The sequence below is a fragment of the Syngnathus leptorhynchus genome, chromosome 6 (genome assembly GCF_054491065.1).
Source record: "Syngnathus leptorhynchus isolate UIUO chromosome 6, UIUO_Slep, whole genome shotgun sequence".
NCBI lineage: Eukaryota > Metazoa > Chordata > Actinopteri > Syngnathiformes > Syngnathidae > Syngnathus > Syngnathus leptorhynchus.
The window spans coordinates 869588-886554 of record NC_141200.1 but is presented as its reverse complement, the minus strand read 5'-3'; the positions used below and the strand labels follow the sequence as shown (position 1 = coordinate 886554).

The following is a 16967-nucleotide window of genomic DNA, read 5'->3' as shown; positions in this document are numbered from 1 at the left end:
AAGATGGCTCATATCTCCAAAATGATGTCAAATTGGACCTCAAGGCAAAAGTGTATGAGGATTATAAGAAACCCCAAACAGCTTGAGAGCCGGCGAGAGTCCAATATGATGCTAGCAATGAATGACTTGCATTTGCAGCTTCATCTTCGTCTTTCGTTTTGAACTCCTCAAGCAACATCACTTGCAAAAATGGCAGGGGGGGGGGGGGGGGGCATTCACATCGAAACCTTGCTTGATTTATTTCTTTTTTTTTTTTTACAGCTGCAAAGGAGACTGGCAGCACCCCCCTCTTTTCTGTCCTTCCCTCCCTCCCTCCCTCTCTCCCTTTAGAATGGACTGCGACAATATGACTACACATTGCTCGGAGCAAAAATATATCTATGCGCACGGAGACGTTAGGTAAGAATACCATTTGACATTCAAACGAGGCGGCTGCGACAAGGGGCGCGTGCGGTGAGGGGGGGGGGGGGGGGGGGGGAGCATATTCTATCTTTTTGGTTTCATAACCGCGGTATCCGTGTGTGTGACTGGACATGATGACAGCGTGCAACATGACGTCCGCAGAGGGGGGGGGGGAAAAAGACAAGGGAGGAGAAGGAGGCTTTGGTCTTACCTTCTCCTCCTCCTCCAGTCCACCCGAGCGACGAGGAAGAGCGGCCAAACGCCACCGAGTCAGCCGGAGCCCACTGCGGTGCGTCCGGACACGCCAGGCACAATCCGTCGATCCGATGTGTCGATCATGGAGAATCCAATTCCGGGGGGAAAGCTGCTCCAGTGTCTGTGCGTGTGTTTGGAGGATTCTGGCAGAATGTGTCTGCTCCGCCGTCACTTCACGTCACCTCACCCACGTCACACACGTCACACACGCCGCTGCCGCTGTCCTCTCTTCAAGGCTTCCACACAGCTGCGCGTGGCCGCGCCGCGCGTCCACGCGTGGGATGGATGCAATAGGGAAGTGGTGAGAAGGGGGCGGAGGGGGGGGGACCCTCCTACGAACACAATAACAAATCAGATTTAGACTAGCAATTGAGCGCTCACTTACGAGGGAAACTGGATCGACTCCATCCATCAGTAGCCAAAAGCTTCAAATAAAGCCAGTTGCCTGATCCCCAATACTTGGTATATATCCCAAATCACGACTTGCTCATTTGAGTCAAATTACCGTTTTTATATTATTTTTATCTGACATTGTCATTAAATATCCTCTTACATTTTGACATATTCCACAAAGACTTAAAAAAAAACCTCATTTCGCCTACAAATGATTTGACTTTTGCTGTGACGATTGATTCACATCCGATAGTCAAGGTAAGGTCGCCCTCGTGTGGTTAGAATGTGTATTACATGTAACCCGTTTAGTTGAGTCGCGCAAACAAGTCAGCAATTGGTTTTTAAACCGCAGCTAAAGTTGTGATTCAAAATAGGCAAAAAATAAGCTATTTTAAAATGCAATTTGTGGGTACAAAGCTTGTGTACACTGACCAAATTTGACTGGTGTCTACAAAAAGGGATACTAGAATTAAGACGGTTTGTTAAACAGCATATAAACAGACATTTTTAATATAACAATAACTATAATACTCACCGTAACATGACATTCGACGTCATGACTGCATGTGGTTTGTGTTTAGGCGGGAAAGAGACGCGCGAGTGTAAACACCATGACGTCACAATCACGCGACACACTTGTCAAGCCCGTGACGATCACGTAAACAAACTACGACAACAATGGAGAACATCCAGTCGATGGTGTTCTTTCTGCTTGGCATGTGGCTCTTTATCACGAGGAGAAGGCAAGCTTTGTTCCACAAGAGATTGCAGGCAGCGCGGAGGAACACGGCTGAAAAAATGAGGAGAGTTTGGGAATTGTTGGAGGAAGACTCCTTTCCGAGACGAAGACGGCGACGCCAGATGGTGAGAAAACAACTTGGGATGGATGAAGCAACAACCATTGGCTCTTATTTCGGCATGACGGTCCAGTAAGCCCTCCAAAAAATGGCCGATATGAGATACAATAAGACACTTGAGAATAAACTGTCAACAACACCAACAAGATGTTCGGTGGACGCGTTGTGACTACTACCAATCTCGACCAGGATCTCTGTCATTTGACATTTGAAATGTTCTGACCTCATCTCCCAACGCAATGTGCTTTCCAGATGCTTCAATTGCTGCTTAAGCGCCTTCACCGCCCGAGCATCTGGGTGGTGCACCGCTCCGACACGTGGTGGGACCGGATCGTCCCGGGCTTCACGCGCGCAGAGTGGCTGCAGCACTTCCGCATGTCCCGAGCCACCTTCCTGGACATCTGCTCCGAGCTGCGGCCGGCCATGGAGAAGCGCGACTTGGGCGTCCCGCTCAAGAAGCGAGTGGCCATGGCTCTGCGGAAGCTGGCCAGCGACAGCGAGGACCGAAGTATCGGCCGCCTCTTCGGCGTCAGCAAGAGCACGGTGCGCCGCTGCCTGCGCGAGTTCTGCCGGGCCGCCTGCGCGCTGCTGCTGCCGCGCCACATTGGCTTTCCCGACCCGGAGACGCTGGCCGGGACGGCGGTCGACGTCGAGGCGAGGTGGGGGCTTCCCCGCTGCGTCGGCGCCATCGACGGCTCCCACGTCCCCATCGTGGCGCCTCGGGAGAAGGGCGGGGATTTCGTCAACGCCAGGGGCTGGCATTCCATCATCCTCCAAGGCGTGGTGGATGGCAAGGGGCTCTTTTGGAGCGCCTGCGCCGGCATGGCCGGGGGTCTGCGCCAGGCCCGAGCGCTCAGGGAGTCTCCGTTGTGGGAGAGGGCCGAGCGAGGCTTCTTGGAACCCGACTACTACATCCTGGGAGACTCGGCTTATCCCTCAAAGCCGTGGCTGTTGAAAGCATTCCGGCAGGACCAAACGCTGATGCCGGAGCAGCGCGCCTTCAACCAGAGCGTGCTCTGCGCCAGAAGCACGGTGCGCACGGCGTTCTCCAGACTCAAAGGTAGGTGGCGCTGTCTGACCAAGAGGAACGACAGCGACATCCAGGTGGTCAAGTCCATGGTGTTGACCTGCTGCGCCCTGCATAATATATGCGAGAGACAAGGAGAGGAATACAGGGACCATTGGGACACTCCTGACCTGACCACAATGCGGGATGTGGATGACGACGAGGAGGAGGAGGAAGGTGGACACGTACGAGACAATGTGGTGAGATTTTTAAGAGATGTAGCAACTTGAAATAATAAACTTTTGTATTTATTTTGCCTGTTGTCATTTGTAGAGTTGCAAGGATTTAAAAAAAATCTGGTTGCCAATTAGTTGGGGATGCTCTGGTGAGGTTTCAAAGCAATAAAATACTTTGTGGGGTAATGGGCGTGAGGTTAAAGGTGCAGCCGCAGGTACTAGGATTTGCCACTAGAGGGCGCTGCTGCATAAGTGTTACTGCAAACTCCGGTCAATTGTCCACTGGCACTCACCTGGCAGACTTGACAAATATGAGTAATTTGGGGGAAATATGATCACGTGGAAGCATGTGCGTGAGCACTTTTTAAATCACTGCTAAAATCACCCAAATGGCCTAAAAAAAAAAAAAGTACACACACGCACACATTTAAAAGGCTCATAAGTAAATCAGCAAAGTGGCTATAAAAAGATGTGGAAATTCTTGAAGTGGCGAGCACTGGTGTGACCTGTGCGTTATTTTCCAAACGGGCCACGAGAAGGTGCCAGATTAAGAGTGTTACAAGAAGAGATTAAACGCTCAAAGTGTGTCACGGCCTCAAAGTGCAGCAGATGGCCTTCACGCATCCTGCATGGATTGTGTAACACACACTTCAGCTCTTATGAAATAACCAAGAGCACACACAAATAAGTCTTTTGTGATTTCAGTTGAATTAACACACAAACCGAAATATTCACATTTGTCGTTAAGGTCACGGGCAATCTCCAACCAAGACGATGATGTAACCAAATAGGATGTCAACATTAACCACATTTTCTCCTGCAATCAAATGGCCATTGTTGTGCTCTCTCTGTTGTGCGCACCTTGGCCACCTGGGGGCAGTACAAGAAGGACATGCATACTCAAAGTAGGTCAAGGCTGCTCAGGAATGGGTGTTCTTCTCAGAGATAAAGAATAAATGCCTTCAGCAAACACATTTGACCTGGCCATTGCGTAACATCCATTTGCCTTAAAAAAAAAACAAAAGTTACTTTCACAGTAGTTGACGCGCCCGATTCTGTGCCGCTTAAACTGAGTCTACTTTGTAGCGCTCAAAAGTCGAGCGTCTCGATGCTTCAGCGCGTGGCCTTTAAAAGCAAGGCGCTAAGAATGAGGCTTTTATTTCAAAGTCCTTGATGTGAGCCACACGTTGACAAACACGAGGGCACGGGCGCTTTCCCATCCGTCGTCCTTCTTTGTGATTATTAATATAAAATGATTGGAGCAAATCACTACTTTTGCTTTTTCTTCTTCTCGGCGACAGCAGCAGACACGGCAAAACATTTTTAAAGCCTTTTTATTTTTTTTTTGACAATTATTTTCCCCACCACAAGTGACATCCTTATCCACAGTATGGTCTGTCCAACAATGGAAGCAAACTGTCACCGGGAAACAAAACAATAAATACATCAACTATGCCAATCTTAAGAAATATATACACATAGAAAATAGAACTTTGGAGAGAAACTGCGTAATATTGATTAGACCTGGAAGATGTTTTCAAACAAAAGTTGCCCGCTCCCCCCCACCGACCCCCAAGCCAAGATCAAAGTTTCTTTGGCATCGAGTTCAAAGTGCTACATTAAAAAAATATTACAAATCGTAAGCGACGTTACAGCCGATTGCATATGAAGGTAACGCCCCGAAGTGCTTCGTTTGTTCTGTTTTGCACAGGGAACTCAGGAACACGTTCCTCCGTAAGACTCAAAAGGTGAAGTCCGCTCGTGAGGCACAAACGGGTCGACGGACAAAGATGTAACCGGGTCTTACTTGCAAGTAGACCACCGACAAATGTTTTCTGCGAGCACCTCGCCGATGTTAAGAGACCAAAACAAACAGATTGAAGTTTTCAATGTGGATAAATTAAGACTGGCCAATGACTTAGTGGAGTCAAAAAAGTGGCGTTGTAACAGTTTCATTGGCTAATACCATCCTCGTTGATGTCAAACTCCACCGGCTCTCGGGTATTGACCCCTGACCCTTGACATTGATAAACCCAACTGGCCAACAAATTCAAATGAACCAGAATGACGGACGCCTTACGGAATTCTTTTAAGTACTTATAAAAAAAAAAATTTAAAAAAAAAAAAGTTTGGTTGAAAGTCACATCCCGGAGCGGTCGGTGACGTGACGTTTTGTCCCAATGTGGCCGTCCCAAAGTTACTTTGAAAACAACGCCATGTGATTAACAAAGCTTCAAAAAGTCGTTTCTTACTCGACGCTCTGTCCTTGATGGCGGCAAGAAAAAGGAAGCAGGAAAGGTAAAAGCTGGCATGTGACAACTTGCTTTCAAGCAAATTGATTCGCAGTCTCACAGGGGAAAGGGGGAAAAAAAAAAAAAGCGCCTTGATCCTTCAGGTATTAGGAAATGGCAGGTGGGGGAGGGGCTGTCAAGGTGGGCTCACTCCTCGTCCGAGCTGCTGGCGACGTCCAGAGAGTAAAGCATGAAGGCCAAGTCGGGGCGGGCCGGAACCGAGGGGTCTCCCGGCTTCACCATCTCGAAGCCCATGTAGTGGAACGTCTTGACGATGGACACTGGCGGTGACATTTACCAATGATTCTTTTTTGGGGTTGTCTTATATTCATTGATAATTTTTTTTTTTTTCTTTCTAACAAGCTCGCAACCACGCACAGGATCAATAGAATAAATCTTACGTCGATCCTCTCGCCCTTTGCAGAACCACAGGAAGACAGAGTTCACCTTCAGCTTCTCCTCTGCAAACTCCAGCAAAGCCGTGAGCCTGAAAACACAAGTCTGTCAGCGGATGGCGGGGGGGGGGGGGGGGGGGGCGATGCCGATGACGCGGTCTTCTCCTTTTATATAAGAGCTGCGAGCGCTTTATATAATATTGCGGCGGCTGGCGTGCATGCAAACTTTTGACAGCAAGCGCCTGCCCGCCCGCCTGCCTGCCTGGCCGGCTGGCTCACCCTTCTTTGCTCCCCTCGGCCAGCGGGCCGGCAGGGATCTCCAGGAAGAGGCTATCTTCCGACAGCACCGTCTCCCAAGAGGCCGAGCGGCGCTCGCTCAGCTGGTAGCGGAAGCGCAGCGGCGAGGGGTTCCCGTTCACCTCCGCTGCCTGCGTCACCGTCAACTTGTCATCCTGCGGGCGCACATTCCGTCAGACGGCTAAAGCGTTAGCTGCCGGGCTAGGCGATTGTTGCTGCTGTTTTGGTTAGCAGCAGAGTTCATACGGGCGCAGCGATAATTCACAGTCACAGTTGAGTTAGTGGAAAAACATTCACAGCCGAGTGCAAAATTGCATTTGGCCTTCAGGCCCGATGATGGCGTATTTGGGCGCGTGTCTTTCAAGATGACGGCTAACTTTTCGATTTCCTATCCGATGAAGCCGATAAGCTTGACGCGGAGGACAATGAGCGGGTTATGGCTGGTCCCCCGGCGGGCGGGCGGAGTCACATGTGCGGCCTACGACACACGCGTGCTAATAACACACAGCTGCTTGTGTTTGCTTACGCCTGAAATTGAGCAAATTTAGCTTGAATGATTCAAGTCAAGCACAAAATTGTGTGCAGATGAAGATAAGAACATTACCATGTCCTCACCCATAAAAAAAAAAAAAAAAATACTCCAGAAAGTCCAATTATTTTACTTGTACAATTTTTAATGAGAGAAAAGTCACCGTGTCATTTTGTGAACCCAGGAGTGTCGCCTTCTTATTTTGGTGTCCAAGCAATTTTGTCCAAAGATGTGTCCATTGAAACAAAATTTGAAGGACACAAGAACTTCAAAAAAATATACAAAAGGTTTTTATAATTCTCCATTTCATTACAAGGTAAAAAGAATTTGGCTCACCTTGTGTAGAAGCACGTCATCAAGAGCGTGATCCCTGAAAGTCCCTCGCCCACCCGGGATCTTCAGCTGTGGGTGAGGGGCATCAGGAGCACCACTGAGGCCCCGGCGGAGGAGGAACGGAGCACAGCAGCCGCGAGTCCAATAACCACGAACTGCACAGGAAAAAAAAACAAAAAACACACCGTTTGAGGGAACACGTACGCTTGTTTACTTTTTCCTTTATGAGTGGATGGGCGGCGGTTTCCTCAATTGAAAAAAATCTGTCCATTTGATACCATATCAAGACTTTCTTTCTCCTCAGCCTTTTATTTGTTCTCCCAGTGTACGCAAAAAGTGTGTGCGGCACCAAGCGGACGAGGAAATGAAAAGAAAATGTCAAAGGTGTTATTTAGTTCAAAAAATAAATCTAAATTTATGAATAAATACATCAAATCGAGCTCGACCTTGTGGCACTGAACCCATTCCCCTAAAAATGGCACGTAGCTCCGCCCCCTGACAATGAGCGGGATGCTGGGTGGCAACGCATTGCGAACGAAAATTACCAAGGAGCCAAAAAGCCGACAGAAACTATTAGAAATTTTGGGCTCAACTTGAAATTCAGGTCCCGTCAGCTGAACCCATATCGCTCAGTGATTAGAGGCGGAGCTTCCCAACCAACACATGACGGATGGCATGACAAGACATCTCTAGAAATAGCCCGCCGGGGGTTTCTGCCGACGCGCCGCGGCCTTCGGTGACACGAGACAGACTCGTTGGTGTCCAAGCTGGTCTTGGCAGGGGGGCCGGCCGGCGACCCAATTTTGAAGCCATCCAAGCAAACATTGTTTGCTAACAAATGTTGCCAAAGACCTCGCATATTTGTTTTTCTGCCCATGACGATCAGAGCAGCTCCCAGTCTGCCCAGTCCGTCGGTGTAGGACCGGCGCTTTCCATCGCACGTGAGGAGAGACAGACCAACGGACGGGCAGGACACAGATGGAGGAAACGATTAAGACTCGGCTGCCATCGAGAACTGCTTGTCATTTTTTTTTCTTTCCATTTTCAGAACCCAATGGACGCGCCAGCTTGTTGTGAAAGGTGACACTGTGACATTTCAACACCCCCCGCGCAAAATAGTCACCCAGGTCGACCTATAAACAGAAACTAGGTTATGTTTTGAAGAAGGTCAAGAGACGCTGGTGACCAAGACATTCGGAGATATTGGGAAGCGTTGCCCTTCCTGGCGCCGCTTGGACCAGAATCAGACGAGCGCTTTGAAAGGATAACAAGGGAAGGGATGAACGTTGAGGTGTTTGGAGGACGGCCAAGAGACACGCGGGGAACAAAACATCTCTGGCCGGAGAAGAGCGGAAAGCCTTTCAACGGCACAATGGGAGAGAGTGGAAGTCGGAAGCTGCGCCGTCGAGGGCGAGGATGCCGCCTTTCGACTCATTTGCGAGCCAAGTGTCAAATAGCTTGATTCTTTTTTTCCTCTCCGTTTCTGAGCACGCCTGTCTGTCTCTTTGTGAGCCACTTTCATGGCAGCTTCAATGTTTGGCCGTGTTGAGATAAGAAAAAGCTCGATGGCGTCGCGAGTGCCTACCATCCTGAACCCTGAACGCAAGTCAAATAACCAAAAGTCGATCAAAACAACAAAAGATTGACTTTGGACCAGCTTCTTCTCTGGCGGCCTCATTTCTTCCACAGGTTGACACAAAGTGGATCAAGTCACAACAAGGCTTGGCCCCGCCCAACCCAAAATCATCCGCCGACTTTCTGTTTTTGCTTTCGGTCTAGTCTGAAACTACTAGACTCGACACATCGAGCCAAACGGTAAAAACAAACTGGTGCACGACATGGCAGGGCGTGTCTGAAAGCGCAGCAAATGACAAAACAAAAAACAGCACATGGACCCACAACACAACACAACAAGTGAGGTGAGTCGCGCTTGAAACATTCCAGGAATGCCTTTGAAGGACCATGCGGACAGTTTGTTTGTCAACAACAAAAACAAAAAAATCATTTTGCCCTCAAAAGCCTTCTCAAAATGAGGAACGGAAAAAGACTCGGTAGAGTAGTTACTCTCCGGGTCTCGACGAACAACTGATTTGAATCGGGAAAACGGGTTTGGATTCAAAAGAATCGACTCCTAAACGCTTCACTTTGAAACTGATCCGAGCGAGATTCAAATGATTCTTTATTGGAGCACTGACAAGTTGACAAGAACGTCATTACATCATCCTTGTTCAAAGTCAGCCGTACCATCATTCGATTCCACCCTATCGAACCGGATCCAATGATTCCAAAGCGCTCCGCAATCGTTATCAAGCCGTTTGAAAAAATGGCCGGCAGCCAAAGCGTTAACCTCCACACAGATAGGCAGAGTTAGGACGTTGGCACCCGGCCCAGAAGCACTTCACATCTAGTGTGACGCATTCAAGCCCGAGCCAGGCCTGGAGCCAAAGCCGGCACGGCACGCTCGCTCGCTCGCTCGGATGCTTTCGGAAATTCGGAGCGCCGCTTCGGTGGCGTGACTGCGCTTGTACGGCCGGCCGGACCATTGAGGCTCAAGTGAAAAACTAAAACAGGGTTTGCCCACAAAATATTTGTCAATCAATGACAACGTTGGCGTCACTCAACATTTCAAAGCCAAGCCGAAGAAGAAGAAATGCCAACCGGCCGCAATCCTAAAAGTCAATATCAAACAAATTGAAGCATTTCATCACACCACAAAACCAATTCAAGTCAAATGGCAAAAGGCAGGCAACGTGACAATTCGATTATACAGCTTTTTGTTTTCAATTAAGAAGACTTTGTCTTTGGACACAACTTTTAATCCCATCTCATTTTAAATACTGCACAATTCATGATGATAAACAGATTTGGAGAAGCAAGCTTTTCCCCATTCATGGCCTTAGTTAAGTATTTTTTTTCAGCCACCATTTTTATTTTCCAGTACTAAAATCATAGTATCAAAGTATATTGACAGAACAGACCATTCGCCAGTTCTGTTCATTTGCACAACACTACATTGGAATTGAGTGACGTATATTCACCATGTTTGTCAAAACCAAAGGTCATCACTGTATCAAATCATATGATCAAAGCATAAAAGAGTGCATTAAAACCAATAAGTGAGTATGCGTGAAGGGAAAAGGAGACACGATGGAACATTCCAAGTACTCAACATGATGAGGAAGTCGCGACATGTTTCCAAACATTACAGCAAGCATGTCGTCAGTCTTTCAAGTTTGGAACTTTGCTTTTTCTAAAGGGTGCGGGGTCGCCTTCCCATCACCGGAGAAAACTTTTGCCTCGGAATGCGGTCAAAATGACAAAAAAGTTGTGACCAAGCTGCCAACTTTTGAGTCACTTCCTACCTTTCGTCTGCGTTCAACATGACAGCCTCGACGACAGCTTTTTACGGTCCTTGTTTTTTGGAAAGAATAAAAAAGTTTGATGGGGAGCAAAAAGGTTAGGCATAAAAACTCTGCGTCCGACGAACTCCAACGAGCTTTATCCGTGTACTTGGGTTTTGTTTTGGTCAAGGGGGAATGCGGGTCTGGATCAATCAGCTGCCAGTCAACAAAGTGCTGGGAACAGCGCTTGCGCCATTTATATCAAGAAGACGCCGCGGTGCATTGTGGGTGACTCCGCCCCCTCCCAAGCCTCATCACGCCATCTCATAAACAAAAGGCTGAAGACTTTTCTGATCAAATATTTACTTATTCACAAGTATGTTAAAATTAAGAGTTACTCTGTGGGGAAATTTTAGTGCATTTTTCTTTCTTTAGTAATGAACAGATTATGGAGATAAAATCGTCCGTTCTGATCATGAAATAAAATGTTTCTCATTCTTATGGGATTATTAAGAATGAATCTTTTCCATCTCACTGTCCGCTATCTTCTTCTGTCTCACCAATCACCTGCATGGCCTCCCTTACCACATCCATAAACTTCTTCTTGACTTGCATTCATAATCTACTATAGAGTGAGTATTTTTCTCCTTGCTGTGAGTTGACTTTGCCTGAAGGACTGACCTACATCTCCGCATCTTGTTATCCACCCTAAATCTTTGAGCTCCAGGTTTACTTTACCGTCTGATAAAGGTGTTGCGTCTCCAAACTATTTTTATTTGGCAAGATCTGCAGCTTTAAATGAAAGCAGCAGAGTTGTGGGCTCATCGTGGTATTTTCTATTTTGAAATGTTATATGCCATCATGGGACAATACTCATCCTCAAAACGAGAACAGACATCCTCTTTGAAATTGTCCAGGGGCCCAAACAAGTGAAACATAGCAGCGGCGTTATGTAAGGTGGAATGGAAAAGAGCGCTTGTGCCAAGCAGATTACCCGATCAGTAATAAGATAGCGGGCCGGGCCGGGCCGGGCTACTTGATCCTGGCACGTTAGTTGCTTGCCTGATGAAGACGGCTGCTGATGGCAAGGGTGGCGGAGCAGCTTGCTGTTGTGGGGGCGCATTTCACAGTTACTCAGCAATATTACAGAGCCCTAGTCTAGTTTATGACTAGTTTCTAGTCCCCGCTCAGCATAATGATTGGCAACACCGAGCGAGGCCCGGGTCTGTAATAATGTCGGGAAAGGTTGGCCCACTAACCTGATTTGTGCTGGATTTTGGTCATTAACATGACACTGGATGATTGTTTTCTCAAAATAAACACAGAGGCCCACTGGAAAGCTGTCAACAATCAATTTGGAGTTGCTGCAATGATCAGCTGCAGGGCCACCATCAAATGCTTCAATTGTTAACCTAAAGGGCTCAAAGATGAGATTTTACAATCGCGAATGACGCAAAGGACGTAACATGAACTTTGTTTACTCAAATGTATACGCGGTACACGATACGCACATGGACATTTGAGCTTTGCATTCCGAAACAAACCAGATTGTGTCCCAGAAAATAAATAGCGCTTGTGCGTGAGGTCACGCCACCCTCCCGTGATGTTCTCGCTATCGGTTCTTTTGTTACCAAATAGCGGGTGAGCGGTGTCGCTCTCAAACGACGACAAGAAAGACGAGATACAAAGTCACCTGCCGGAGGGAGACGAGCAGCTAATGTTTGCGTCTTGCGCATTTTGACTGCGGGAGTGGCAACGGAGCTGCTCTCGCCCTTCAGCACTTTTGCCTTACGTAACAGTTCCAATTCAACCGTCCAGAAAAGTCAGAGGTACTCGCACTCTCTACTTAACAGAAGTACAATGGAAAGAATGAAACAGTTTGATGTTTAAGAGATCGTTCTGGTATGCATAACTCGGCCACCGGGGGGGAGTCCAACACGCAAGTACAAACAAAGAAGACTTTCACCAATACTTGAAGTGACTCTGACACCGGCGACATTTTCCATTATTTGTTAGCATGAAGCTAAGTGAATTTGCTCAGAGGCAAAGCTATGTGGTTGTTTTTAAATGTCAACACATACTTTGCTTTGTTTTGTAGCTCATCAGCATACTTGAGTGGTGCTTTTTCGCGATGACACAAATGTGCAGCACAGATTAGCGTTAAAAAAGGCTTCAAAAATGTTGTGGCTATCTTGCAGTAACTAACTCCATCTGGCAGATGACTTGAATAAGGAGAAATATTTTCCTTGCACAAACACGTGAAGGACACGTGTGGCGGGGGGGGGGGGTGATGTAAGTCTGCCCAATGGTGAGACAAAAGGCAGCATCCTCCATGTTGTGTGCTTCAAAGGAATCCACTGAGGGACTACAGTGGCTGATTTATTCATGAGATTACACAGGAATAAAAAAAAAAAAAAAAAAGGCAAGTCATGTTCTTCAATTATTCAAGCACAAGCCATTACTGCTGGCGCGTGGCCACTCAATACAGTGCGGAAGCTGGGCCAGGTCAAAGGTCACAATGGTTTTGAAATTATTTTTAATACCTCTGTACTTGGCACCAAGGCTTCAGGCGAAAAACTGGGTCGTTTGGCGTAAAAATACATTTGAGAGCGGAAACGGACGACGTTTCCCGCTTTATGGTGGAAATTTGTGACCTCCAAGTCCGCACGAGCGTGTGAGAAAAGCATCGCCGGTTCCCACGCAGGACAATGGCCCGGCCCAGCGGGAGAAAACCGAAATTTGCCCTCGCTAATGCTAAGGAAGGCCGGCAGATCGTGGGAACCGCCCCGAGGCTCCTTCCAGGGAAAAAAAGTCAGCGAGCGCCCGGCGAAGGAGGCCGAGAGGAAGCGTGAGAACAATGACGAAGCGGCGCGGCCGCCGCCGAGGCCTTTGGAGTAAAATCGCGCTTTCCCAAAGTCATTGACAAAACAACAAGGCCCGGTTCCCACGCTGACCTTTCCCACGCCGCTCCGCCCCGACTATTGTACATTTCTATTCTCTTGTCAGGTAGTTTTCCTGTAACTGATTGTTTTTGCTTATCTTTGTGGACGTGACCGATTGCTTTTTCTTTTTTTCCTTTCGCAACTCCAGAAACGCCTTTCGACGAGTGCATAAAGCTGCTCGAGCGACTACGGCGCAGGTGAACAAGCGTGTCATTCGGAAGGACAGAATGTTCCAAAAAAATAAAAAAATTGCACGGCTAAGCGTAAATGACAGGTTGAGTCGGCGAGTAGAGCGTCGTGCCGGGATGCGTCGACGTTGCTTGTTTGCCGTGATTCTCTGCAATGTTCTCTTTAATCTACGTGACAAAGGCTCGCGCGCAAAGCTATGTCAGATATGTCCGGCCCGCGCGGCGCGGGCCGCTAGGTGAACAACAACACTGTTTCAGCGCACAATCCTCCCAATCGCCGCAGTCTAAACAAGCCAGGCTTTAAGAGATTCCCGGGAATTCTTTCCATATTTTTTCCCCGTCCCGGTGAGTCATTGGATGCCTGACTGGATTTGGCCAAAACACCGTAGCGCACTTCCTGGCACAACGGCTGCAAAAGCCATCAGAAGAATTTAAGCCAATGGCAGGGACTTTGCGATTTACAAAAATTGCTCTGAGAACAAATGAGATAGTCACGGTTCAGCATTAAGCTTCGGCAATATTTGGCTTTTGACACAGAGGATAAAGAATATATGCATGACAAAGACAGGAAGTTGAGGCAAACACTTGACAGGTGAAAAGAATTTTTTTTTGTGTTTGTTTGCACTAGTGGATGCTTTGTTTGGGACAAATAAGTCTCAACTGTCTCAATAAAGATGATGATAAGAAAGGAGAGCTCAGAATGCTAATACGGCGGGAATGTGTGTCTCTGTGTGTGTGTGTGTGTGTGTGTGTGTAACAGATGCTGTTGCTGGGCAGAATTGTTCAGAATTGACAGCATTCTGCAGGCTAAGACAATAACACGTTGCAATAATTATGCCTCAATACTGCCTCCTGGTGGCTGCAAAGGAAACTGGACATTCCAAAGCTATTCGTAGGAAAATGACTCCCCCTAGGTGGTCATTGAGAAAATTACACGACAAAATTCACAAGAATTTAACAAAACCTCAAAGCTTTATTTGAAGGATTTCCTTCTTTTCCCCCAAAAAAGGGGGGGAAAAAAAAAAAGGTTGACCATTGAAGTAGTGCACCTTGGAATGCTTGATGGTGTGGCCGGCCGAGCTTCTGGCAGCGGCGATGGCGCTCCTTCCAGGGTCCAACAAGCGTCCGTCTCCTCCACCGCGCGATCAAATCCCCTGGCGTTTGGTTCCTCTTACTCCTTGCCGATGGCGAAGGGCTCGTCCACTTTGATGACGCCGCAATCTTTGATGACCACGTCTTTCAGCGGTTTGTCGCGACTGTCTGTCTTTGTGTTCTCAATCGTTTTCACAAGATCCTAAATGACGACAACAATGAATAAACATCAAATTGCTCAGATCATCTCAAAGACATCTGAGGAAGACTTTCACTGTCACGTGACTGAAAACATTCTGCCGTCGCGGGTTCATTGGCAGCCCAATTAAAATGGATCAGCAAACGAGAACATAAAAACGAGTAAGAAGAGAAGCTCACCATTCCTTCCAGCACTTTTCCGAAGACGACGTGTTTGCCGTCGAGCCAGCTGGTCTTGACGGTGGTGATGAAGAACTGCGAACCGTTGGTGTCCTTGCCGGCGTTGGCCATGCTGAGCCAGCCGGGGCCGTGATGCTTCAGCTTGAAGTTCTCGTCGGCGAAGCGGTCGCCGTAAATGCTCTTGCCTTGGCGCAAGAAGACAACACGCGCGGATGATTGGCGTGCGCCACCGTAGCCAGCGTCGCGTCACGGCCGGCATCTTACCTCCCGTTCCGTCTCCCTTGGTGAAGTCTCCTCCCTGGATCATGAAATTGGAGATGACGCGATGGAATTTGCTGCCCTTGTAGCCGAAGCCTTTCTGCAAAAAAGGTTGATCAAATCAGTCTGATGATTTATTTGAGACTACGGCAGCTTTTTACCTCTCCCGTTGCCAAGGCCACAAAGTTGTCAACCGTCTTGGGGACCGTCTTGCCGAACACCCCGATGACTATCCTTCCGACATCCTCCTCTCCGATTTGCATATCAAAGTACACCTGAAATTCAAATGATTATTATAGAAGCATTCTTTTAGGCGAGCACCACGTTGTCCGACACACGCCTGCCAAGACGCCGGCCGGCCGGCCGGCCGGGCGGGTGTGTTCGAGACAATACCTCAAAGGTTCGTACTCACGACACATCAAGGCTAAATTTCATTAGCCTTTCCGTAGCATTTTATATGTGCGACAAGCTCGTGGACTTTGGGAGATGAAATGAAATGCTTTGGTTGAATGTGATAGAACACACAGACTTGGGTACTGGGCTTTGTAAAAACGTACCAGCCTCGCCCCTGATAATTTGGCGACACAAAATAATCTGCGGTCGGTCCACATAAAAATGGCATACCTTCATTTTCCTGCCAGGCCAATGGACTGAATTTTTTTTTGAATTCTTGTGACGCATTTCCACAGCGCCTTCCACTATTTGCTTTTGTGCTTATCAAGGTGTTAAAAAGCAAAAATAGGAATTTTTCTTTGAGCTCATTTTTGGTCAGAAACCACTGGTGAAATTAACTAGGGCTGACCTTTTGTATGGTGCAGTGTTTACATTGTCACCATTTTGGGTGAAGTTTGACGGATCCGTCCAATTGTAAAAGCGCCAACTTTTTTTAACGTAAAACTTCTGTATTCTGTTAAGTTTGATATTCTAATGGCAAGCTCGCAGCATCATGGCCGAGTGGCCCCTCAAAGCACTGGTTGGAAATCTTCTAGATTTGAAATGTTTTCAAGCTTCCAGGTGGGCAAAAGGACCTTTCAGACTAAAACAAAGGCATGTGTGTGTGTGTGTGTGTGTGTGTGTGTGTGTGTGTGTGTGTGTGTGTGTGTGTGTGTGTGTGTGTGTGTGTGTGTGTGTGTGTGTGTGTGTGTGTGTGAGACTGCTACATCGCTAGCACTGGCTAGCCAAAAATCCTAAAATTGACACAATGGGGGGGGGTAAAAAAACCTCCGTTGGAAAAATCAATGTACTCTAAAGGAATTGGACGACAAGTAGAATAATATACGCGGTTTTGCAATCAGGCGTGTGTTTGATCATTTTTAAATATAACCCGGCCATAGCAAACATCCAGATTGATGTTTGCCGGAGGCTTTGGAATGACGTGGCTTCATAATTTGTTAGCATTAGCTCCGTTAGCATTAGCTCCGATGTAGCATTCCAGCACTCCTTCCTTTCCTTTCCCTTCAGTCGTTCTTCCTCGCGATGGAGCGAGCTCACTCACCTTGGCGGTTACTTTGGGGCCTTTCTTCTTCTCGTCCGCCGACGAGCCGCTGGGGAAGGCGAGAAAAAACACCGAGCCCACGATGATCGTGGCAGCTAAGATGAACTTCATCCTTCTCTCGAAGAGTCTAAGCATCAACGAAAAAACAGAGCGGCCGGCCAGACAGTGAAGTGCAACCCTGGTAGCTTTATATTCCGAGTGTGCAGGGCAGGGCAGGCCCAAGCCGGGGAAGGGCTACGATATCCGGGGTGGGGACTGCGTCGGGTCGGCCACTCACTT

At 47.8% G+C, this 16967-nt stretch overlaps 4 protein-coding genes across 4 annotated transcripts in view; 1 reads left to right on the top strand and 3 right to left on the bottom strand.

The window, feature by feature from the left end:
• LOC147055078 (unconventional myosin-IXAb-like) overlaps nucleotides 1-898 on the bottom strand; it is a 36989-nt gene extending 36091 nt beyond the window's left edge. Inside the window, exon 1 of the mRNA XM_085913655.1 lies at nucleotides 614-898. The gene's annotated coding sequence lies outside the window, so the exon portion shown is untranslated. The remainder of the gene's footprint in view (nucleotides 1-613) is intronic.
• Nucleotides 899-1648: 750 nt separating this feature from the next.
• On the top strand, nucleotides 1649-3224 carry LOC147055077 (uncharacterized). The gene is made up of 2 exons (XM_085914891.1): nucleotides 1649-1914; nucleotides 2160-3224. Exons 1-2 carry the CDS (start codon nucleotides 1729-1731, stop codon nucleotides 3201-3203), a joined length of 1230 nt encoding a protein of 409 aa, XP_085771017.1. The 5' UTR covers nucleotides 1649-1728; the 3' UTR covers nucleotides 3204-3224.
• Nucleotides 3225-4467: 1243 nt separating this feature from the next.
• Nucleotides 4468-10376, bottom strand: oaz2a (ornithine decarboxylase antizyme 2a). Its single transcript, XM_085913687.1, is given in 6 exon segments — nucleotides 4468-5721; nucleotides 5842-5927; nucleotides 6115-6287; nucleotides 6998-7081; nucleotides 7083-7149; nucleotides 10357-10376. Coding segments are annotated over 6 exon segments (564 nt in total). The 3' UTR covers nucleotides 4468-5587.
• A 4042-nt stretch (nucleotides 10377-14418) lies between these two features.
• ppib (peptidylprolyl isomerase B (cyclophilin B)) lies at nucleotides 14419-16928 on the bottom strand. Its single transcript, XM_085914339.1, has 5 exons — nucleotides 16689-16928; nucleotides 15355-15468; nucleotides 15200-15293; nucleotides 14936-15120; nucleotides 14419-14759 (listed from the first exon to the last, which is right to left on the bottom strand). Exons 1-5 carry the CDS (start codon nucleotides 16821-16823, stop codon nucleotides 14637-14639), a joined length of 651 nt encoding a protein of 216 aa, XP_085770465.1. The 5' UTR covers nucleotides 16824-16928; the 3' UTR covers nucleotides 14419-14636.
• Between the last annotated feature and the right edge of the window lie 39 nt (nucleotides 16929-16967).

Excerpts from the sequence above, each read along its gene's own strand:
- LOC147055077 (XM_085914891.1), top strand. The coding sequence starts at position 1,729 with ATGGAGAACATCCAGTCGATGGTGTTCTTTCTGCTTGGCATGTGGCTC. Across the intron at positions 1,915-2,159 it reads GAAGACGGCGACGCCAGATG|ATGCTTCAATTGCTGCTTAA; the intron begins GTGAGAAAACAA and ends TGTGCTTTCCAG.
- ppib (XM_085914339.1), bottom strand. The coding sequence starts at position 16,823 with ATGCTTAGACTCTTCGAGAGAAGGATGAAGTTCATCTTAGCTGCCACG. Across the intron at positions 15,469-16,688 it reads GCCCCAAAGTAACCGCCAAG|GTGTACTTTGATATGCAAAT; the intron begins GTGAGTGAGCTC and ends TTTGAATTTCAG. Across the intron at positions 15,121-15,199 it reads CAAGGGAGACGGAACGGGAG|GCAAGAGCATTTACGGCGAC; the intron begins GTAAGATGCCGG and ends TCTTGCGCCAAG.